Source organism: Ascaphus truei, chromosome 8 (genome assembly GCF_040206685.1).
Source record: "Ascaphus truei isolate aAscTru1 chromosome 8, aAscTru1.hap1, whole genome shotgun sequence".
Lineage (NCBI taxonomy): Eukaryota > Metazoa > Chordata > Amphibia > Anura > Ascaphidae > Ascaphus > Ascaphus truei.
The window spans coordinates 21,245,832-21,271,241 of NC_134490.1; the positions used below are offsets into that span (position 1 = coordinate 21,245,832).

General features: G+C 45.0%; 1 protein-coding gene across 4 annotated transcripts in view; it reads left to right on the forward strand.

The window, feature by feature from the left end:
* The window catches only part of LRRC20 (leucine rich repeat containing 20), a 365,681-nt gene that overhangs the window by 24,697 nt on the left and 315,574 nt on the right, over positions 1-25,410 (forward strand). The window contains exon 1 of one of the 4 annotated variants that reach the window (XM_075610761.1): positions 18,076-18,449. The exons of the other annotated variants lie outside the window; for them this stretch is intronic. Within the exon in view, the coding sequence (XP_075466876.1) occupies positions 18,317-18,449 (133 nt within the window). The 5' untranslated portion in view covers positions 18,076-18,316. Of the gene's footprint in view, positions 1-18,075; positions 18,450-25,410 lie in introns of those variants that run through there. 4 annotated transcript variants of the gene reach the window in all.

Consider the following 25,410-nt stretch of genomic DNA (forward strand, 5'->3'; position numbering starts at 1 on the left):
TTACACATTTTACATTTTTTCAACTCCCGGATTGACAAATACTAAAGTGTTTTGAAACAGGATGTTTGGTCCTTTTTAATGATTAATCTCATGTGTTCCAACACCCTTTGCTTAAATGGCCTTGTGGTGAGCCCAACATATCGCTTGTCGCAACCACAAATGAAAGTTTGGTGGTGAATGCGCTGATAGCCTCCTGCTCTTCCTGGACTTAGAGTTTCCCGCAGCTCCGATCCTCTCCCATGATCCAACGGGGCAAAAAAAGCACAATATACATGTAACGGGGTTTCCCCCCCCCCCCCCCCCAATCGCAGATTATACTGTGGGAGCGAAGAAACATACGATGTTACCATAGGTGTGGTGCATTACCTGCTGGCTCACAGGAGGGCTGAGCTTCCGCCACGGGGAACCTGGGGCATAACACAATACTAGGGGTGATCACTTACACGATGCAGCGCCTCCACCTGCGATGGCTCCCACCAGAGGGGGAGTGGTTCCTCGCAGGACAATCACTATTAATCAATACACACACACAGGGATATATAATAACTAATACTATTTACTTAGGAACATAAGGAACATAAGATAACACATCATGACATCATAATACCAGCTTAACCGGTGTCCCTCTCTAGAGGAGACACTTACTGCGACATCCCGCAGGACGCTTCCCCAACACTAGGTGATCCCACCCAGTGTCCAAAGAACCCCACCCAATGTCCTGCCCTCTTGCAGAGGGAACGTGGGTGACTGCGCAGTCACAGTTACACTAAGGGCCCGTTGGTGCACTTAGAACTGCAGGTACCTGCCGAGCACTCCAGTGCTCGGATCAGCAACGCTTCACAAAGGGTCAGACGTGTGATGAATCCGTCTGAGCCTCCAACCGAACTCCTGGCACGCGCGGACCGCCAGGGGCGATCCTATCCAGATGAAAGTCGCTGTGGACCCCAACGTGGGTCCGAACTCCGTCACTGGAACTGCAGCGTCCGCTGAGTCCGTATCTGACACTTGTCACTAACGTGACAGGTACCCTAACCTAGGGCCTGTCCCTGTAGTATCACAACTGGGGAGTGAGAGCCTATCTGGGACCTAAGGGGTTACTAGCCTGCCTCGCTCCCCTAACTGTTCCCAGTCCTGACTCCCACTAACTACTGACTAACCTGAGTGACGGGGTCCCTTACTCTAGGGCAGTCCCTGGCAACACTCACTATCATGGGGTAACTTAGAGCTATCTTGGGCCAAGGGGGTGCTGGCCTAGTACAGGGGTCCCTCTCTCCGGTACCCTACCTCCTTCCCTTGTCTGCCCCTTGCTCTGACTGACTAGCGTGTTCTCTGCCCGCGAAATGTATCCACTTCTGTCCAGGGCAGTCCTGCAGCCCTATTGGCTCCTATGAGGCACCTGGTGTGCTTGGCCCTAAGCCTCATGGGAGTTGTAGTCCCGTGGAGGCTGTACTTACATTGGGGCCGCGTGCGCACCTTCCCTATGCCTGCATTAACCCCTAATGGCCGCCGCAACATCTCACTACCTATCCCTACTCTCGCGCGACTCTCCTGGCCTATTCCTGCTTCCCCCGCTAGCCCTGCGCATGCGCGAGCTGTATGGGGCTGCCTTACTGTTTCCCTGCCTAGCCTTGCCCTCGCGTGACTTCGCCCTAACTCTGGGACAGTCCCTGCGCATGCGCGATCACTGCGCATGCGCGAGTATCCGGGCAATGGCGGCGCCCTCTTCGCCGGCCGCCGGGACCCTAGCGACGCGACCGCGGCCTTAGCAACGGCCCGATCGCGTCCCCGGCAACCGGCCGCATCCAGGGGAAGACGCGTTGCTCCCTCCTCGGCCCCCACCCTCCGGAATGACCGTCGGATCTGCCGCTGGCCTCCGGCAGTACCCGACATCAGTTCTGGCCACGGAGGCTCCCTGGGAGGTCGCAGAGAAGCAAGGGTGACCTGGCTATATTCTCCCCCTGGTGAAACACCCAATGCCCTCGCTTGGTGAACGACATAGCATGGCACAATTTTACACACTGAAAATTTGCGAGGCATAACCTGTACACATAACATATCGGCTGCAACATCCCTGAAACCTGGTACATCACACCCATTATTACCCAAGGCCAGCTGAGTATCAGCTGCTTGCTGAGACCATTTGTGGGGTGCCCCTAACTGATCAGATGGGGGTACCTCACTTTTGCGTCCGCGAGCCTCCCCGGGGTGAATCTCTCGGAGAGCACACTCTGGCGTAACAGTCACTGGTTCAGTGCTACTTCCTCCCCCTGGTGGAAGGAATAGCACATTGTCTTTCAAACCGGCCTTTACCTGGTCATCCATGGCCTGGAAGCAGCAGGCCAAGCGACTAGGACCTTTCCCGCGGTCCACTACTTGGCGAATGGGCCAGTTCTTTTTGGACGCAAAGGGAGCAACTTCTATTAGCTCCTTTGCCACACAGTCCTTGCCTCTACGTACTTGCGCCGCTTCCACTGAGAAACGAGAATTGGACACTGTCTCTTTACTCAAAGTCTCTGCTTCACCTGGCAGGGGGCAAAGGGTAGATACCTTACCACTGCGGTGATTCACGGTGGCCAACAGGTCCTCGGGGACGCTGTCAGTTCCCACCTCGTCTGTATTGGGGCCTGTCCACGACACGTCTGGGACAGTCCACTCACTGTCCTGAAACTCGGGAGCGTTGGATCCCAGTCCTGGGACCATTTGGGTTGGAGCGCACGGGCTCTCGCGCAGTTCAGGAACCGTAACTCTGGCCTTTTCCACGGCCACCTCCATCGGAGCCTGTGGGGAGCAAGGGGTTTCCTTACCACTCTGCTGGCTGGCGATGGGTTTCTCTTCATCTGGAACGGTAGGCGGTGGGTACTGGTCCACTCGCACTGCGGAACAGCTGTCTTCTAGGGGGGACACCTCCGCCAGGACGCGATGTCGAGTGGAGCCATTCGCCCTGGTGTCCAGACTTAAGAAGCTATCGTGCTCCGCAGTCACCTGGAGGCTCACACCCGACACACCTGGGGCAGTCAACTCACCCTTGTCGTCATCAACAGGTACGGATCCCAAGCCTGGGACCGATGGTACCTCTGTAGGCCGGACTGGCCATGGTAGGGCACACGGGCCCATATCAGGATTCACTGAGATAGTTGGCTTGATGACTTCACTCGCGTGGTCCGCCGGCAGGCGCATCACCACAAGGGGTTGGTCACGAAAATCACTAAAAGAAGATGGGGGTACAGAAACCTTACCCTGTGATTCCTCTGTATCATCGCTGGGGTGGTTCGCCGGTAGGCGCATCGCCACCGATGGGACTTCAACCTCTTTACTGGAGAATTCTGAAGATGGCAGCAGTACAGGCTTCATGAACTGTGCCCTGCAATCTTTACACCTGTCTCCCCAGGCCAAGGTACAAAGTGGGCAGTCATATCTGTTACAGGCACACCGTAGACACCCGTCCTCGCTCTCCCGTTCCACCTTGAGTGCTACCATTCGCTTGTATACATCATACGCACTGCCACCATACATGATAACGTCATCTTGTAAGCACTGACACAAAATAATGGATACCTTCCCCGGCCTTTGTCCGCCAGACTCCAAACTGCAGAGGGGGTATATCACTGCACCCGGTATCTCCTTTATGGTGAACAGAAGTTACTGGTTGGGGCTCACTGAGCTTGCTCCCCCTGGTGGGCGGTAAGGGAGGGGCGCTTTCTATCAAGGACTCGTTCTGGCTTGGTGCTAAGCCACTCGTGCTGCAGGGCAGGGGCTTAGGATTTCCCGCCAATCCCGGACAATTTTCTGGAAAGTTATTGTGCACCTTGAGCGTGGTACCACGTGCAGGCTGCTCACATGGGGGGAGTTGCCAGGGCGCGGGGTCCGCGTATACTAAAGGGTAACCCTCAGGGGGGCACCCGGGCATAAACAACGTGGAGGGGGACTCTGACAGGCATATATCCCACTCAGAGGACACCTCAAAAAGCATCGAACGCCACTGGGAGGTGGGGTCTTGATCTTCATCTACTGGACAAGCGTACGACCACCCGGGGATTGCACGCATATGCCCCCAGACCTCCTGGCATGCTATATGTGCGGGAAGGCCTCCGACAACCACCACACGGCGGGGACTAAAATCTTGCCTCAAAGCCCAGGCAAGGACCTCGCGTCCGGACTTGACAAACATGGTGGACAAAAAAATAGGAACTGGACAATTTGGAAAAATGAAACAGGGCACCCCAGGTCTATCTCAGCAGCGACTCCAAATGTAACGGGTTTCCCCCCCCCCCCCAATCGCAGATTATACTGTGGGAGCGAAGAAACATACGATGTTACCATAGGTGTGGTGCATTACCTGCTGGCTCACAGGAGGGCTGAGCTTCCGCCACGGGGAACCTGGGGCATAACACAATACTAGGGGTGATCACTTACACGATGCAGCGCCTCCACCTGCGATGGCTCCCACCAGAGGGGGAGTGGTTCCTCGCAGGACAATCACTATTAATCAATACACACACACAGGGATATATAATAACTAATACTATTTACTTAGGAACATAAGGAACATAAGATAACACATCATGACATCATAATACCAGCTTAACCGGTGTCCCTCTCTAGAGGAGACACTTACTGCGACATCCCGCAGGACGCTTCCCCAACACTAGGTGATCCCACCCAGTGTCCAAAGAACCCCACCCAATGTCCTGCCCTCTTGCAGAGGGAACGTGGGTGACTGCGCAGTCACAGTTACACTAAGGGCCCGTTGGTGCACTTAGAACTGCAGGTACCTGCCGAGCACTCCAGTGCTCGGATCAGCAACGCTTCACAAAGGGTCAGACGTGTGATGAATCCGTCTGATCCTCCAACCGAACTCCTGGCACGCGCGGACCTTCATCCTATCCAGATGAAAGTCGCTGTGGACCCCAACGTAGGTCCGAACTCCGTCACTGGAACTGCAGCGTCCGCTGAGTCCCTATCTGACACTTGACACTAACGTGACAGGTACCCTAACCTAGGGCCTGTCCCTGTAGTATCACAACTGGGGAGTGAGAGCCTATCTGGGACCTAAGGGGTTACTAGCCTGCCTCGCTCCCCTAACTGTTCCCAGTCCTGACTCCCACTAACTACTGACTAACCTGAGTGACAGGGTCCCTAACTCTAGGGCAGTCCCTGGCAACACTCACTATCATGGGGTAACTTAGAGCTATCTTGGGCCAAGGGGGTGCTGGCCTAGTACAGGGGTCCCTCTCTCCGGTACCCTACCTCCTTCCCTTGTCTGCCCCTTGCTCTGACTGACTAGCGTGTTCTCTGCCCGCGAAATGTATCCACTTCTGTCCAGGGCAGTCCTGCAGCCCTATTGGCTCCTATGAGGCACCTGGTGTGCTTGGCCCTAAGCCTCATGGGAGTTGTAGTCCCGTGGAGGCTGTACTTACATTGGGGCCGCGTGCGCGCCTTCCCTATGCCTGCATTAACCCCTAATGGCCGCCGCAACATCTCACTACCTATCCCTACTCTCGCGCGACTCTCCTGGCCTATTCCTGCTTCCCCCGCTAGCCCTGCGCATGCGCGAGCTGTATGGGGCTGCCTTACTGTTTCCCTGCCTAGCCTTGCCCTCGCGTGACTTCGCCCTAACTCTGGGACAGTCCCTGCGCATGCGCGATCACTGCGCATGCGCGAGTATCCGGGCAATGGCGGCACCCTCTTCGCCGGCCGCCGGGACCCTAGCGACGCGACCGCGGCCTTGGCAACGGCCCGATCGCGTCCCCGGCAACCGGCCGCATCCAGGGGAAGACGCGCTGCTCCCTCCTCGGCCCCCACCCTCCGGAATGACCGTCGGATCTGCCGCTGGCCTCCGGCAGTACCCGACATCGGTTCTGGCCACGGAGGCTCCCTGGGAGGTCGCAGAGAGGCAAGGGTGACCTGGCTACATACAGAAAAAAGGAAAAGAGCGCAGAGAAAAAACTATGAAATATACAATTCACATGAATTTTTATTATAGTATATATAAAACACTTACAGTTAAAAATCACTCTATGGGCTCACTGGTAACCTCCCCGTGTCACCCGATGGAAGAAACTTTGGGACTCCCGCCTCCTCGGTCCACTCTATGTGCACAGATCTTGTTAGTACACCAAACGGCCACCTTGCTCGCTGCAGCCAAACTAATCCCAGAGTGCACTGCGGGTCCCACACGTCTCATGAGAGCTGCCGGTTAGCTACACCGGCGCTCCTACGACTCTTTTGGTAAACAGGGAACGGATTTTCAGTGTCCTGACAGGCTTTGACACCACGTCCAGCCCTCGGACACTGTAACAGCAAATATCTCCATGGTGGAGAATGGTAAGACTTTTGAATTGTTGGTAAATGAGGACACACACAGAACAAAAAATAAAAATAAATCAAAGTGACTGCCGCTGTATAGGAAAAAAATGGGAAAAACTCAAAGTGTGTGTGTGTGTGTGTTTATGTATGTATGTATGTGTGTGTATATATATATATATATATATATATATATATATATATATTTATATATATATAATCAAAAAATAAATAGATGATATCGTTCTGTGGCTAACGAAATGCTTTTATTTGTGCGAGCTTTCGTTAGCCACAGAACGGTATCATCTATTTATTTTTTGATTATTGAAGCTCGGCTAACACGGTACTGATACCTCTACATGTATATACACACACACACACACACACACACACACACACACACACACACACACACACACACACACACACACACACACACACACACACACACACTTGTGTGTAAAAGAAAGTACACCCTCTTTGAATTCTATGGTTTTACATATCAGGAGTTAAATACAACCTCAGATGATTGTTATTATGTCCTGATATGTCCCCCCCCCCCCCATTGTGTCTTCTATCAAATATAGAAAATGTATGATTTACTTACCTGCGTGTTACTTTTGCAATTCATCAGAGCGCTTCCCCGGAAGGATGAGAGTAAAGAAATCACTAGATTATCAAGCTCGGGGGCTCCTCAGAAATTCAATTAGTAATTAGAAATAAAGAAATAATCCAAGCAATTAAATCTTTGTCAATTAGCATGGTTCGATGTGTTCAGGGAAGCCAATTAGACTGGTACTTTCTTTCTTTCCTGTTAAAGGGACTACAATATAACCGTGGCTCATTTCTGCACTTTAAACGTCCTTAGCATTTTATTTCCAGAATGCTCATTTAATGGGAGGTATTATTAATGTGCAGAATTAGTATGGGTTTACTAGCAGCATTGAGATCAGGAAAGGTAAATGACAGGCAACACCCCAGACTCCCAGTTGCTCAACACTATTGCCACGCAGCGAATCGAGATTTGCAAGGGAGGGCAAACTACAAAAGAATTATGACCCTATCATTTCTCCGTGACCATTTATTTTATCAGCTCACAGGAGATGATCCCAATAATAATAATGTTTTATTTCATTGTTTTTCTCCTGACAACTTTTATTTTTTTGTAGCTTAAAACATTATCGCCCATAATTACTAAGCAAAGTGATTACATAAGACGTTTCAGACCCGTTAGATCCCTTACAGACCTGTTAGATCCCTTACAGACCTGTTAGATCCCTTACAGTCCCATTGGACCTCTTACAGACCCATTGGATCTCTTACAGACCCATTGGATCTCTTACAGACCCGGTGGATCTCTTACAGACCTGTTGGATCTCTTACAGACCCGTTGGATCTCTTATAGACCCGTTGGATCTCTTACAGACCCGTTGGATCTCTTACAGACCCGTTAGATCCCTTACATGTCTATTCACTGGCGCTGGAAGGTATATTATGAAATAGCTCTGCTTAGGCCTATGTGCCAAAGACATATTATTCTGCCCACAAAACAACAGATTACCTTCGTTTTCTTGCATTTTACGCAATTTTAAGAATTAAAGTTTGTTTTTGAACTGGTATTTCATCTCAGTCCCTTAAAATTATTGGATATGTACTCCTGTTTATTTAACTTGGGATAGCAGAACTTGACCAACATATCATAAAACTATAGTCAGTCTGTGGATGCAGCATACAATGTCTCGGATCAATTTGCATTTTTTCATATGAACAAAATAATAATTGGTTATGAAATAATTAAGTTGATGTAATAATTTTTCAAGAATAGATAAATTGTGTTGTTCAATTAGTCATATACAGTATATGTCATCATTTTAACAAAGTAAATTGCAGTATTTAGTGGGTAATTAAATCTTCAGTTTGTAACCAATTTAATAGGACCTTGGCTGACTTCAGAAATTGGGTTGTAGAGTTGATATTTCATGGTATTTGTCGAGACTAAGTGGTGTAGAAATTAGAATAATGTTGTGTGTAAATCTCCTGTATTTTGTATGGTAGACCAGCAGATGGCGTAATGTCATTGCTGAATAAAACAATACAGATACACACTATATAAATAAATAAACACCCAAAAATTAGCAGCCGTGACTTCCGTTTTAACTCCGGAGCTGGCAGTCAGCAGGAAGGAGGGGAGCAGCTTCTTCTGGGTCTTTTCGACTTTACCCTAGACCTAGATTTATTTATTTTTACTCAAGAGGCCTCATCAACGGAGTGCCCTGCTCCACATGTAATGTTTTATAGGGGAATACGTTCAGTCTCTCATTTTCATGACCGTTTAGTCCTGAGCTGGTATTTAATCAAAGAAGGGTGGGTAGCTATGTTGGTCCTTTCTTCCATGTAGTAACAAAACAGGGAGTAGGTGGTATGTTAACAACTTGTTGGTCCAATAAAAGGTATGTTACAAGCTTTCAAACATCTCAGTGTCCTTCATCAGGTTCCAATGAAAGACCCTGAGAGGTTCGAAAGTTGGTAACATATGAACTACTTGTTGGTCCAATCAAAGGTATCATAATTATACCACGTACTCCCTATCCCTCCTTTCTTACTACTTGGTATGTAATCCGTTTCTTAAAACGGTACCTCTTGTTATATTTGTATGATCGTCTCCCAATCCTTTTAGTTTTTTTAATAGCAAATACAAAATACCATTTGTGAGCACATTTGCATGTTTCAGACAGGTCTGCAACCCTGTATTTCCCCATTCTCGCTTACCATGCAATGCTTCCACTGCAGCCAGGGATTCTGAGTTGTCAGGTACGGCACACCTGTGAGTACGTGACCTGCATACAGGACAAGGGTTAATACACAGCTCGCAAGTGCTCCCACTTTTCACCTTGGCAAATGTCCCTCAAATTGACAACATCTCCCCTCAATCTGTCCCCAATATACCACCTATCACTAACCGCACACAAGTGAGCACGTGACTTAGGCTGAGTCCATGGTGACTTCAGCCGTGCGGAGGCGCGCTGAGGCTGAGGGAAAACGGGTGCTTTCAGTGGCCTCAGTTCGCGCGCCGTCCGGGGGCGTGTCAGGGGGCGGGCCAGTGACGTCACAGAGCTGGTTCGCCCTCATTGGGCGAACCGTTCACGTGACCGGCCCTGCGCTCGCTCCCTTGAGTGCTTAAACTAAAAAAAATGTAAGAGCTACACCTCCGCACGGCTGCGGAAGCGTGCGCGAGCTCCTGCTAAAGCCGCTCTCATTGCGGCTGCAGGGGCTCACTGACAAGCGTCAGCGCGCCTCAGCACGGGTCAGCAGATAAGCGCTTACTATGGACTCAGCCTTAGATATGCAACCAGGTTAATACACACAGCTACTCTAGCGAAACTAACCTTCCTCCTGCGCAAGGTACTTTCAAATAGTTAATATTTACCCTGTACTCTATTGCAATCAGGTCTACCCACCAGCACCACCCAAGAAATATGCTAAATATGTCATTAATATATTTATATGTCAGGGTCTTATGTCCCTGTTATAGAAAAAACTATGCACTTAAAATGTAAATTACTCTCTACAGAGCGTGCAACAGTTCATTCAGAGCCCAAAGCATAATTTATTAAATGTATTAATATATATAAAAATACAGTGCTTAGATTAAGAAAAAGGATTACAAGGACAAACAGTTACAATAAATACAGAACCGTTTCTTAAAATAACAGGATAAAACATAAAACAGAAATCCCTATACAGTACATTACCATACAGTATGTCATTGTTTTTTTCCCCAGTTAGGTCACTGGCGTAGAAAGATGAATATTCATGTGTTTGATCCCAAAACATACCTCCTCTTGAATTCTGACTTCATAACTCCAGGGCAAAAACTATATACCATTTTCTCTCCCGTGGAAAACAACATACGCCCACCCCTGTCGTAAATCAGCTGCTTGATTGACGGTTTTACGACCTCCCCTTTTGACGTTTAAAAAGGTGTCTAGATTTAGATATATGAAAGACCTCATAACATTGTGACCCTGATTCATAGACAACACGTGAGTCATATCAATAGGTTCTGACGATTATGACGGATATAACATGACTCATTTTCACCGACTTGCTCCCAAATTTAAGTGAAAAATGGACATATGTCCCTTATCACATGCTAGAAATGAAAGGTTTGACCTAATTGCGTTCGTCTCTTTGCAACGATTACAAATCTCTAATTCTTACTCTCAGGCCCATAATTTCTTCCTTTTATTAAAGTCCTCTAACTAAGTGGTGATCTGGTTGTCGCCCGTCTCTGGGATGAACAGCGGTATCTCAGGAATGCTTTGAAATTACCTTTAAAAGTGCCATGTTTCTAAAAATGCAGAGACATCATTTTATCCCATCTCTGGCAAAACAAATTATTCTATCAGTCCTAAAACTAGGCCTGGCAAAGGGTTTAACTTGCCATCAAACATTTCTTTGTATTTTTTAAATCAATCTGTAGCCACATTAATTCCTGAAGCACCAGATTGATTAGAATTCTTAATCTTCCCGCCATTTTCATTATATTGGTAATGACATGCAAATGAGCTCTCGCAGTGTGTGTTATTTTTTTTTTTAAGTAGAATTTTAGAATATTCTAAAGTGTAAACTACATGGATAAAGTCATAACCCTGAATTTACCACTTATGTCACATGTACGGGTCACATGATGAACATGATGAAACCCATATTGGGTTTCTGTAACATGATGAAACACATATAGGAAATAATAGATGTGACTTGCTCGAGTGCTTTCATTTTAGTGCAAATGCAACATACTGTATACGTTTTTATTGATTCAGGAGCTTTAAGTGACAGCTGTAGAACGATAAACTACCATTGTCAGTCACACGACTGCGAACCCCCCCTCCCCCTACTTACTGTATTTTATGTCCTTTCTGTGCTCGGTTAAACAGGCTACAAAATGCTCCTGTTCATTCGCCACTAAAGAGCTTGGCGTGCTGGTACACACAGCTTTATTTACATGCTCCTGACATTCCTGATCTTCCACTGGCAAATATATCTAAAGAAGGTTCCGAATTAGTCTGATTTCTAACTGAGAGAATATTAGTCGGAACCAGTAATTACCTTCCCTCTCATTTAACTAAAATGAGTCAAAACGTTCTGCTCAATGTCATGAGGGTTGTATAATGATTTATATTTTTGGGAGGGGATGTATAAAAATATATTTTTTGGGAGGAGGGGATGTATAATGATATATATTTTTTTGGGAGGGGATGTATAATGATATATATTTTTGTGAGGGGTTGTATAATGATATTTTTTTGGGGGGGAGGGGATGTATAACGATATATATTTTTTTGGGAGGGGATGTATAATGATATATATTTTTGTGAGGGGTTGTATAATGATATATATTTTTGGGGAGAGGTTGTATGATATATATTTTTGTGAGGGTGTATAGCGTTAAAAGTGCAGTCTGGATTAGAAGTAAATATTTTAGTTGCAATAAATTGTAATAAAATAAAATAGGAATGTAATGGCTTTAAAAATATATATTATTAATGTCTGCTTTTTAATTTTAAAGTATGTTTTAATAGCTTTTAAACTCTAGAGCATGGCTCCAAGTCAAACAACACTTACTACAGACTAGTTAACACATATCTGCTTTCATTAAGAGCTTGTCCTTGAATCTAAATGAGGAAAGAATGGTGTGTTTCCAAAGTCTCAATGAACAGGGCTGAATTATGTAACACTTCTTAGAAATATCTCCAGCACTGGTAATTTTGAATATAAATGATATTAAATAATAGACGCAGCTATGATCAGGATAAGTAAATATTCGGGTTTCAGCTGACTTAGAGCAGCATTGCCCGTTTCTTTTTGTTTGAATAAATGTAGCCGTTTCTTCCATTACGGCAATGCAATAATCTAGGCTGCCGATCGCTCTGTCAGGGCCGGCTTAATGGCGATTCCATCGGTGCCGTTGCACAGAGGCCCCGCGCTCTACCCCACGTCAGTTAAACTGATTGGGTGAGAGCGGGGGGCCTCTGTAAGTGTCCCTTGCCTGGTCTGGTGCCATCTCCTGGCATCGCCCATACTACAGCACCCGCCATGCACTGCGACGGCAAACGACATTGCGTTGCCATGACAACATAACGGCACATGACTACATGACGCCGCATGGCGTTGTGACATCATGTGACGCCGCAATGTTTTGAGGAGGATGGCCTGCAGGACCAGGTAAGAGGCCTAGCGAAAGCCCCTGCACCGAGCCCTGCAAAAGTATAAGCCAGCCCTGGCTCTGTTCCCCTGTGATCGATCGGCGAAGATCCTGCTTCCCAGGGCACACAATATGACCACCTCTTTCAAACGAGGAAGTGCTGTGGCTTCCTAATTGGTTGCTATAGCAACCCAATGAAGCTTAATACATTAAAAAATAATTAAAAAGGGCATAAAGAGCAGGAAAAAAATGATCTAATCCTACACTGATTTATTTAAATAAAAACACATAAAGGAGTTTGAATGAAATGCTGCTTTAATGAAAACGCATATTGAACGTTTTCCAGTATCCTGCCAAACTGAGCTATTATAAAAGCAGTAATAATCTACATGCAGTCAGTCATGTTCAATTCAAGCAAGAGGATAACGAAACGTTGCTCAATACATTTCGCTTACTTATACTTATACTGTAGGAGCATAGATAAATAACATTTCTACCACTTAGCCTGTCCACGTCCCTTAAATATTTCAATTAAATGCTATGCAATTCTCTGGATTTATTCTCCATTTCCTGTTTTTTTTCTCTGCAGATCTTCAATGCGCCTTTTCTTAGCATTTCTGAATTTCTATGCTGAAAATTTGATAAATGAGGAATAGAAGAGCTGAAAGTAGAAGTAAATTGGGTGGAAAGAAATAACGGGGATAGTGAAATGGAAAAGGTAGCCGATATAACCGTTAAAGAGAATGTGCGCATCCCTTGAAAAAAAGCGCGTAATTGAGAAACGGCCGCCGGGAAGCACGATTGAAAATTTCAAGCGTCCACCACTGCTGCTGCAGTCTCAGCCGCATGGCTGCCTCTGCTAGAAACCTTTATTATCACGGTATCTGACTGTATGCCCTCGGTATCCACCTGATGCGCCAACTTCTATATAGAACCGTTCTCATCACGGTACAACAACCATACACACAAACACCAGAGCATGGCCATATGAGTGGGGGCAGTTCTTCTGAAACTCCCTTCCAGCAGACTTGGCCTACTCACCGGCTCCAGTGACTACAATGAGAGGCCAAGTGGATCTATACTCTAAACACACTGTCACCAAATGGCCTAAATGAGGTTTTTTTGTTTACTCCTTTCATCTAGCTTTCCCACCCCCTCTTCCTTTGTGTTCCACTCTTTCCTTTATTTTAATTCATTATAGTAGGTACTTTTGCTATTTAGTTTAGCTCTTCATTTTAATCTAATCATCCTGTTAATCACCCTGTTTATCAGGGAGGACGCAATCCTGCTATACTATAAAAATTAAATCTCTAATCATACAACCATGCATACAATTTGTGGAAGTCTGAATCCACACAAAGAGGGTTGATTACTTCACCAACTCTCCCCACTACTTACAGTATGATATTATTCATAGTGGGACAGTTAGTTCATTAATCTTTATAAGATAGTTATACTAACTTATACTGCATTAAGGTTGGGAGCTATCCCCCTTCTCTGTAGCCCTATACTTTAATATTAGGGCTTTTTAATGAGGCACTTTGAGATATAATGTTATGTAAATTGGACTTACAAACATACCATCCACTTGCAATAGTGTAATATTTATTACTAATATACTTATGCATAGATGTGCCTGTTTCAACAGTATATTATCAAAGGCTGAGCAAGTCAATAAGTTTTTATGATGATCTCTGTGTGATCCAATCAGATCATCACCTCCATCAGCCTCCAGTGAGTTAACCAACCAATGGCAACACGTTACACCGCATAAATATCTGACTACTTCTATGGGACTTCCCCCTCTCATTATTGCCTTGAGAAAGCGTTTCTCACGCGAAATGCGCACGTCGGCCATCACGTGCACGCGCATTGTCAGCATTCACGTGGCAGCATTCAGTATCGCACTGCGATCAGCTGCCAGACTCTGCGAGTGCAAACACTCACTCGAGTAGGAGAATTAGGTGTCCATTCGTCCTCACAGTAAGTGGGTACATAACTTTCTACATCTGTATCCCTGCTATCACGCGGTTTTGTCCATTCATGAATATGGACTCAGGCATACTAACAGCCACGCCATGATTGTATAGAGGGCTTATCAGCTCTGATAGTGACTAGAGTTCATTCAGGGGATATACCCACCGGTAGTACTGGAGTGCAGAACACCAGCGGTTAACCCATTCATGAATATGGGCTTAGGCATTCACACAGCCAAACCGCATATCAGTGTTTCTGCAACCAGTGTAAGTTGAGTTACACACTCCACGATTGGAACTCCCCTATCATCTCTTCCAGCTACTGTGCAGCAGTTACCCTATACGGGCACAGACAAACTGGATTGCATATACATGTATGAACTCATATATATCACCTAATTGGTTACTAAGTAGTACTTTTTGTAGGAAAGTATCTGATTGGATCCTACTCTGTCACAGGGTATCACTTAACCCCAGTGGTTCAACCAATGCATACAGGCTGTTACATTATTTACTCAGTGTATGGCAACACCTTTATATCTTAGGTTAACTGTATACCAGCACCTTAATTCGAAACATTGATCTAATTCTACTCAATTGTTTCGTTCATTATCAATCCAGAGTGCATATAGCACTCAACATAGGATTGTTATGTGTGTGTCCTTTAATGGATTTTAACCCCCATCCTTTTAATTATGATGAACAATAACATTTATTTTTAATTCTTATCACTAAACATTCAGCTTTGGGAATTGAGTGCCATATTGGGTTTCTAGCTCTCCTTTGTTTTCTCAACCTCTTAGTTGTCAGATACCATCTAAAAATAACTTTATAGATATTTTCTTTAGATATTGTGCACAATGATGTGTTTGTTGTATTTACCCAAATATCTTGCCAATCTTCCCATGAGATCTCTACCTGAAAATCCTGGGCCCATTGTTCCATATAACGGTGGGAATAACCAGCGTTGAGTTCCCGATTAATAAGAACTTGGTACAAAATAGAGATGAGACTCCACTGATAATTAATTTTCCTACTTGGCTCTTCAAATACAGAGGACTCTGGTAAAGATCCCGCCGGGGACAGCTGCCTAAGATAATGGCAAACTTGTAAAAATCTGAACACCTCAGCCCCCGTGAAAGAGTATTTCTGACAAAAATCGTTGAAATGTAGCAGTCTACCATTGAATAGCATATCCCCCACATCTCTAACATTTTTAGCCTTCCACAGATCAAAATTACCCGTAAACCAACCCAAACTAAAATCAGGGTTATCAAAAATAGGTATACGTCTCGAGGGAACCGAACATAATTGATAGTGAGTTTTTACACTGTGCCAAATTTTAAGAGAATGTTATTACCGCCGAATCAAAAGAAAATCTAGTCTAGAACATTTTGTTGACTTATTAATCCATAAAAGGCCAGCAATGCTGCGGAGATATTAAACATCTTTTTTAAATCTACCCACCTATATGGATTTTTCTGAGAATGCCAGACTATTATCTGTTTCAGTGGTGAGAAAATGGTGCTCAAGTACAAGGACCTAACATTAGCAATGATAGGAGAGAGATGGCACTGGGAAATACATAATAACAGTAATAAACCTATAAACGGGCTCCAAATACCCTGAAGGTAGGGGGTAAATGCACAGAGACACCCCCACCTTACCTCATTGGGCTGGCCCCAGGTAAACGTACTCACACTTGGTGCCTCCAGTCCCTCTCTCCTTAAGCGTGCTGCTGTATCCAGTCAGGGAAAGTCCAAATGCAGTGTAAGTGTGCAGCGCACAGCCAAGGAATATAGAAGCTGGTCTGGCAAAAAATATTTTATTAATTTAAGAGGTCATAAAATAGAGGGTTGTGAAACCTTCGACGCGTTTCGTGCAACAGAGTGCACTTTATCAAGAAGTCTTCTGCACGAAATGCGTCGAAGGTTTCACTATTTTATGACCTCTTAAATTAATAAAAGATTTTTTGCCAGACCAGCTTCTATATTCCTTGGCTGTGCGCTGCACACTTACACTGCATTATCTGTTTCAGATGGGAAGCTAAATAGTATTTCCTAATATCAGGAACCGCCAGATCCGCTCTTTCTCTGTGTGCGAGCATAACTGATCTCGAAACTCTTGGTCTTTTGTTACCCTATATAAACTGCATAATCTTATTCTGTAGATCTCTTAAATATTTTATTGGGATAGCGACTGGTAGTGTCTGAAAACAATAGAGCCGTTTCGGAAGAACATTAATCTTAACTGGTATAATACGGCCTATCCAGGAGGTTTGGTGACCATTCCATAATAAAAGATCCTGTTTGATTCTTGTGAAAAGCTCTGGATAATTATGTTTAAAAAGAGAGTGGTAGTTTTTTGTGAGAAAGATCCTTATATCAGCTCTTTTTTTTTGGGGTGGCCCCATTGCCGTCTAGGCCCTTAAGTCATTGAGCCCTCTATTCAATATACTGAGAAGAAAGGAAATGCAGTAACTAATGCAAGACTTCCGTATTGGAGAAATCCAGCACATTACTTTAGCATGCAAGCACGTGAAGGCTGTCAGGTTATCATGTACAAATGTATTCAATATTAAGAGTCCATCATGTTTAGAGATTAACATGGATAACAGACCCCAACCCATGTGTGTCATGCTGTAACCAAGCTCTTTATCAGAGGACCTCAAGGGGACTGGAGATGTGATGCATTGTTAGCTTCTCTTTATATTGAATACAGTCCAAAAAAGCAACAAACACAACCATTAGAAATAAAAAGAGCAGAGCGTCGGGACATCTATAGATTGTCCGGTTTCATTTTTCTGTGCATCTCCACAAAGTGGGCAAGGTTTCTATATGGAGAACTGCAGGAACAATTCTCACATGTATCTAAATAAGATACTAGTCCTGGTTTAAAAAAAAAACACAATCCATTGTATAAAACACAAAAGAACTCTCATGCATAAAATTAGATTCTATTACATTCTAAATGTAGGACAAATCATATTAATCGATTGCAGTGTGGTGCTTTTATTATAAGTCTTTGTTTGGGGTGGGAAGGGAGCGATCCAATCGGGAACACCTCATATAGGTAAAATTTCAATTTAACACTGTTGATAATTAAGGAACTGTGGCGCCTATGCAAATCATTTAAGTACACTGCTTTTATTATAAGGACAGTGTTGTTTGTGTGTATATATCGAATTGTTTACGGTCTCTAATAAATGTGTGAAGCGCTTCTTCAAGTGTGTTTGCGTGTTTATGGGCTAGGGCTGTGAAATGCTCTGATAGACAATCAGTGTACATTTAAAAATGAAAAACCATATAAATGTAATATAATATTTGATAACTTTTATTTACAACAATTGTATATGTGTATTTTGGGGGTTACATGCCTTTCTCCTCCTGTGCAATAATCCCTGTTAAGGGCAGGTTGCCAGGAGTAATCATGGGGTTTGCCCTCACACTCCTGTGTTGTGTAGTATCTGGTGAAGGTAGTGTCATCAGGCTCTGTGTCCAATTACAGTGACACAGGGGTGGTGCCTATTGGAGCTATTTAGTGCACAACACTTCCTGTATTTAGCAGTGTGCCTCACCACTTATGAGTGAGGTGAGTCTGTTCAGCAAACTGTCAGGGCTCTGGCAGGATTTGTGGCCCTCCCTCAGGGGAGATGTGTGGAAGATTATTCCTCTTACTCCATCAGGGAGTAAGGGAAGAGCTAGACCTGCTTTCAGTGCCCTTGCCTGGGAGTGTACAGTCAGGGACTTTCTTTGGGTTGGCAACCTATAATGAGCGGCTGAAGACCAGGCTGCAATGATGGGAAGTCTGCCATTGTCTGACGAAATAAAGTATGCTTTTGCCAAAGAACCCTTCTTGCCTGAGAGTGGAGTCATTCAGGGAGAAGATGCACATAGAGGTTCTCTTTCTGAGACTCCTCCCTACTGCGCTGGGGGTCTGGAAGAGATGGAGGCGCTGTACCATGAGTGAGTATAACTCAGCACTACCTCATAAGCAGTCCTGATACCATCCCCCATACCATCGCGGGAGACTCAGGGATTCTGTAAGCCAGCAGGTGCACACTTCATGTAACAGGGGTCAGTGTCCACAGAAGGGGGTCAATATGAGATGGGCCCGGGCAAACACCGTTACATATATGTTTTCTAATGTAAGGCAGAGTTTTGGGTCGGATATCCATAACTGTATTTCAAAAACGTTCTCATTTGAGAAACCCATGCTATTTTTTTAATATACTTTTTGGTAATGAATATTCTATAACCTATACTGTATGAAGATCTCTTCTTGGCTCATAAAATGTTATATAAACTTACAATGCGATTGCTGGAACTTTGCAAGACATACGTCTGCAAGGGGTCACTAACACCCTCCTACAGTCTGCAAATTGTCCCTAATTACCACATAGATTGTAAAGTCCCCGTCGCGTGCCGGCAGTGGAAGCTCAGCAGCATGGGGCAGAGAAAGGAAGAGCCTTATAGGGGCCCGGCCACGACCAGCAGCAGGGCCTGGCCAGAGGTTGGGGGAAATGTGCAGCGCCGGCCGGGCCCCCCCAGCCAGCAGGCCCGCGACACCAACCCCGGCAGTCCCCCTCCTGTTGGCGGCCCTGATGGTTGTATTATTAGAAATCTGTCTTGGTAGAATGTAGTATAGAACCAATGTAATACTTATTTTCTCATCATTTATCAAGGCAGGGATTTTACAGACTTTTCTTTATCCTTTATTCTAAAACACCCCCACCCCAACATTATTAAACATCTCCGGTATCTTATTATACTTTTGTTTGTGTGGCTTCTCTTATTCAGAGAATAACACCACCTTCACACAGGTGATGTGTATATATGGTCCTACATGCTCCCCACATTTCTCAGTAACCCCTTTCATCTATTTATTGCCCTGTCTGTTTATTTACAATCCCCCTTTGCAATTAATTCTCCACATCCCCTGTCTTAGACAATCTTGTTTTTTTACAGCTGTGTTAAACTCATGGAATCTCTGTAAATCAGTATTGTTTGACCTGAGGAAGAGGGAGAACTCTCGAAAGCTTGTCTTATAATATCTATTGTTAGTCCAAATAAAAAAGGTATCACCTAATACTAAAGTACTCATTTACTCTGCGCTTATTCATAGATAAAGAATATCCTTCAGGAGCAGTAGAAGCATGCACTCGGATAGTCTCTCTTCATAACTATGAACAATGCAGTGGATTGTAGGCTTGTGTTTTCAAAGAGCAGCACATTCTAGCTCCTGGAAATGTTCACATATTGTGTGTGCATCTCTAGCAGCTGGAAAGTTAATTTACCTCTGTTCTTCAAACAAAGGTATGGTTTGAAGTAAATAACAGTATGTGTGTCCTGTTAACACCTTTAACCTATTCACTTGTGTTAACAATACAGCAACCAAGGGGTTAACTTTCATTTAAAATACCTATTTTATTCTGTCTCCTGTGATGTTACCTGTGTCAACATGGTCTTTGCATTAATGGGCCAATAAAACAATGGGAAAAAAATGATCTGTTTGACAATTGTAGTGACTGGTGACCGTGCACAGATGTACCAGACGTTTGATATGATATCTAGGCTATCATAATAATTCCTGCGGCCGTTTTGGCTAGCAGACAAAGGTGACAAAGGACACTCTCCATTGCCTTACAGATTGAAAAATATATCATAATTCAAATCTGGAGTACTTCACACGGATATAAAATATAGAGGTACATTCTATGAGCTCAGAAATCACTGATCCGTGTCAGGGTGCATGGAACGGGGAACTCGGAGCTTATAGAATATACCCCAGTCACTTGGGAAGAGCCGACATACAGAATTTTACCGATTGTAAATATGTAACGGTGCTCGTCTCAGATCAGGAGACGGACCCGCAGGGCTGAGGTAGGGATGCAAATAAACCGACCACAACCCAGGGACAGAGTCCTGTAAGAGTATCCGTAGTCGGTAAGGAAGCAGGGGTCAGGGCTGTCGGCAGAGGTACAAAGTCCAGGGGACAGGCAGAAGTCAGGGCTGGCGGCAGAGGTGCAAAGTCGAGGAGGCAAGCGGAGGTCAGGGCAGGCGGAAGGCAGAGAGGTCGGGGTCACGGTCCGGGGTCAGCAACAGGAATTCAAAACAGGCAAGCGGATAAGGCATAACTGCAAAGACCGACAGGAGCTGCAAACACACAGAACGTTGCTCGGTGACTCTATGGTAACTGCAGCCGTAGGCTGCGTCCATGGATGGACCAGCCGTGCTAAGGCGTGCGGACGCTCCGCGCTGAGCCCCTGCATCCTCAATGAGGATGCCTTGAGAGGGGGCTCACGCGAGCGTCCACAGGCGTGCTGAGGAGATGGAGGTTTCAGCCGAGCGCCAAGCTGTTTTTCAGCGCGCTGTCGGCTGAAAACCTCCAATCACAGCACAGCAGCGTCAACGTCACGGCGCCGTGACATTGACGTCAGTGCGCCGCGGGCGATTGGCCCAGCGACGTCACTGCCCCGCCTCCAACCACCTTCCCCCGGCTCCCCTCGCGCACGCTGGCTCGCCTGCAAGTCCGTGCAATCGCGCTGACTGAAGCAGGCGAGCCTCAGCGTTAGCGCGCCTCCGCTCTCCCCACACCTCTATGGCCCGGGCCTTATAAAGCAGGCTGCCAGTACCCAAAATGGCCACAGAGAGCAGGAGAGAGAGAACCTGGACCGTAGTGAAAACCTGGCACATTTCAAGCAGAATCCTTACAAAATATGACAGTCTGTCTGGATTGCATATCTCAGATATTTGTTTCCTCCTTCAAAAGTAGAAGTTGCATTAGCAAAAGTGGTATCTGCGATTTTGGCAAAATAATTCGAATGCAACAATGGGGGTAGTATTCTAGGGGTTATAAGATATTTTATACTCTCGGATTCATTTGGGGTTAAAGTAATTCACCCAGCCTTAAATATCACGAAAGATTGAATGGGAGATAAGACACACCCAGAAAAGGTTGGCCTGTCTTTGTCACAGGGGCAAAGTTTTGAGCATAAAAACAATGCATTTAAGTATCAAAAGCAGTGTTCAACAAGGAGGGGTCTTATAGCAATAACATGTGAATTCTCATATCTTCAACTTCAAGACCTCTTTGAAGGGATCTAATGTTCATTGGTAACGTATAGGTTCTCTGTTTTATTATTTTATGAAACTGTCTACATTTATATATTTCATGTTTTTGTATCATTCCTTTTCTGTAAACAAGCTCTGTCCACTTTTCGTGCACTGCATCTAAAATGTAATAAGTACTGTCTTTGGGCTCTGATTGAACCTAACGCCTTTTTGAAGAGATTAACTGCATTTTCGGACAGAGTTTTTGAGAAGGAGTGGCTCAGTGAGTAAAGACACTGACTGACACTGAGATTGCTGCAGGGGAGCCTGGTTCAATTCCCGGTGTCGGCTTAAGTCACTTTATCTCCCTGTGCCTCAGGCAAACATAGATTGTAAGCTCTACGAGGCAGGGACCTGTGCCTGCAAAATGTCTCTGTAAAGCGCTGCGTACAATTAGCAGCGCTATACAAGAACATGCTATTATTATTATTACATTGGGTTTTTGTCTTAATTACATCTCTTTTCTAGTAAAAAGGACCAGCGACTCCTGAGGGTAAGGCTAAGGTCCCATTGCACGCGTCCGCACAGCTGGCTTGCTTGCCGGCGGCGCGTGCAACTCGCTGTACCGCGATCTGCGGTCTACAGGATGCTTTTCTCTGAGCGGGGGGGCGTGGCCAAATGGGTCGGGGGGGCGCAGCCATGACGTGAGGGGGCGCGGCCATGACGTGAGGGGCCGGAGCGGGAGGTGGGAGGATTGACTGGGAGGATTGACTGGGAGGATTGACAGGGAGGGGGGGCGTGGCTTGAGCGGAGGGACCCGCTACTCTTCCTCCCCCTCCCTCCACGGGCTGCCACGGGCTGCAGGTAAGTAAAAAAAACACACGCAGGCACACACACACACACACACACACTCACACACACACACACACACACACACACACACACACACACACACACACACACACACACACACACACACACACGCACTCACGCACTCACGCACTCATACACACACACACAGACAGAGACAGGCACGCACACAGACAGGCACACACATACACACACTCATACACACACTCATACACACACTCATACACACACACACACAGACAGGCACTCAGGCACACACATACACACACACACAGGCACTCAGGCACACACATATACAGACAGGCACTCACCTGCTTTCACTCCACACTCCTCCCCGCTCCCCGAAGCCTCTCCTCCTCCCGCAGCCTCCCCTCCCCATTGGCTCACAGCCACACCACGTGACGCGTCGAAGCTAGGAAACACCATTCTGTGGTGTCTCCTAGCGGCTGACGCGCCACAGCGTGTGATCAGCTGTGCAGCCAGTGGGGACCGGGACCGACTCGCGAGGATTCCCCTGCTGGTGGGGAACTCGCTACATTGCCGCCCGTGCCAACGAGCGCAGCGGGTCCCAGGCCTAAGACATTAAACTATCCTTGGTGGTGGCAGCGTAATTGAGGTGTAATATGATGTTTTTGGGGAGATATTGCTCATTTTTAGGGCCCTTTGGGGAGGTGACTCAGCTGGATAGCTGGAGATTTTAACCCCTTTAATATATATATACAAGTCACATGCTCACAGGTATGGCGTTTGTCACAACTTGCCTGCATCTTCAAAGACCTGTATTGCACTATAGCAGTACAGAATATTGCAAAGGAATATTCTGAAATGACCTTAATTACTTTGCTACAAGAAGGCCTGCAACACATGGTGAAGAACCACATTGCCGACTCCTCTGGTAATGAGAGGGTGAAAGCATAACTTTCTTTATGGTTTGGATTTGTTATAACTGTCTGCCTACAAAAAATAATACACAGATCACTCAGCAGGTCGTCTATATTTATATTTCTGTCCTCCAGTAATTTCACACATAATGCTGACCTTTCTGAGCCGTATCTAACGAGAGTTTCATATAGGACTTTAGGGGCATGTGGTGCAGTATAAGTAAGCATGTTAATATATAACAGGGGCACTCTTACAGCATTGAATTTTAAATCAAATTAGTTGCAATTCAAATTAAGATGCAACAGTACAACGCCAATACCTATTTGCTTTTAGCACCATATGAAATGACATCCTACAAAAAAATTATTCAAAGCAATCTATTCACTACCCAAACACTTTAATTTCAAAGGGCTGTAATTGAGGTCTAGTAATTGAAAATTTAAGTAGGTGACACAACCTTAGCTCTTGATGTTTTTTTCATATCTTTTCATATATAATTGTGCTATTGCATTTTTTCAGGAGACGATGAAGCGAAGTGACTGACACCCATTGTAATGCTTCTCTTAATTTTCCTAATGGGTTTTTGTTTTGTTGTTTCTCTTTGCTCATTAGTTAGATAACGTTATGGCCAAAACCCATGTGTAATCAAGATCTCTCACACTGGCAACATGTTTGTTTATGTTGTCAAGAGCTATTTGGAAACAGGAAGATTGATTTTATGTAGAGACTCGTTCGCAGAGTTATCAACAAGAGTTGATGATAACGAACACTGATACATAGAAATTGTTTGTTTAGTCTGATTTATCTATCTTTTTCATTTATCCATTTCATGACCATTTTTATAAACTGGGAAGAATTGATATATTCTGTTGCAGACTCACGTGCAACACGCATGTGACTTGTGTGAGTGAAAGGGGATAATACAACCAGCTATCCTGCTGACTCATTTTCCTCCCAGTAGGGCCGTCAAAATGAGCGAGATCCCCCCACCAAAACCTTTACACTACATCTCTGTTACACTTTCACCACCAAGAATAATTTATGGTTTTGCCTCTAGAAGTCCATGGTCCCCTGTTTACTAGGAAAAAATATGTAATTAACACAAAAACCCAATGAAGCAAAATGTGTCCGCAAATGCGGTTAATCTCTTCTGAACTGTACTAGGTTCAATTAGAGCCCAAAAGAAGGTACTTATTACATTTAAAATGTAATATATGAAAAAGTGGTACAGTGCCCATTTACAGAAAATAATGTTACAAAGAACATACAATATAGTAATGCAGAGAGTTTCAGAAAATAATGGAATATAAAACAGAAAATCTAAATACTTAACCACATACTAAATTCCTTCAAAGAGGGCTTGAAGTTCAAATTTATTGGCATAAAACACCCCTCTATGTTGAATTCTAGTTTGATATCCCAAATGCATGGTTGTTATGCTCAAACTTTGCAATGGGACCAGAATAAGCCCTCCTTCCTGGGCGTGTGCTATTTTCCCACGCATCCCTTTCCTGTGACATTTATGGCTTGGGAGAGAAAATGAACCTGACAGTATGACCTCCCTTAACTTTTTCCCGTAAACACCCAGAATAATGCTACCTACATCAATTTTTTTGCGTGATTCTCATGAAGGTGTAGATACCATTTTTGCCCATGACAGTTCTACTGTGGTCTGAGTACGCAGGTGTCTGAGCCATGCACATAAATAGCCTTGGAATGTTTGCTATCCATTTAAACAGCTGAACTCGCTTGACAGAAATATATGTTTAATATCCTTGTTAGGGACATCATACCCTAAATATCTTTATATTTGGTAAATCTGTATGGATATAACTGGTGTCCCTTCTTTCACCGTTTTTCTCTGGCAAAGGAGATTTTATGACGGCCTTTGAACTTTTGTGTTGCTGACCAATATAATCTGTATTTTATCTGAGTGTCAACTCACTGTAAACAGGGTTGTTGTTTTATGGCTTAATTACCCTAATAAACCCAGACCAGACTACTCATAGATAATTTGACCAGTTACACTTGGGGACACTGTGTGCTCATTTGCATGTTATTTCCCAGAATCCCTGGCTGCAGTGAAAGCATTGTATGCTAAGAGAGAATGGTGAAAAAGCCG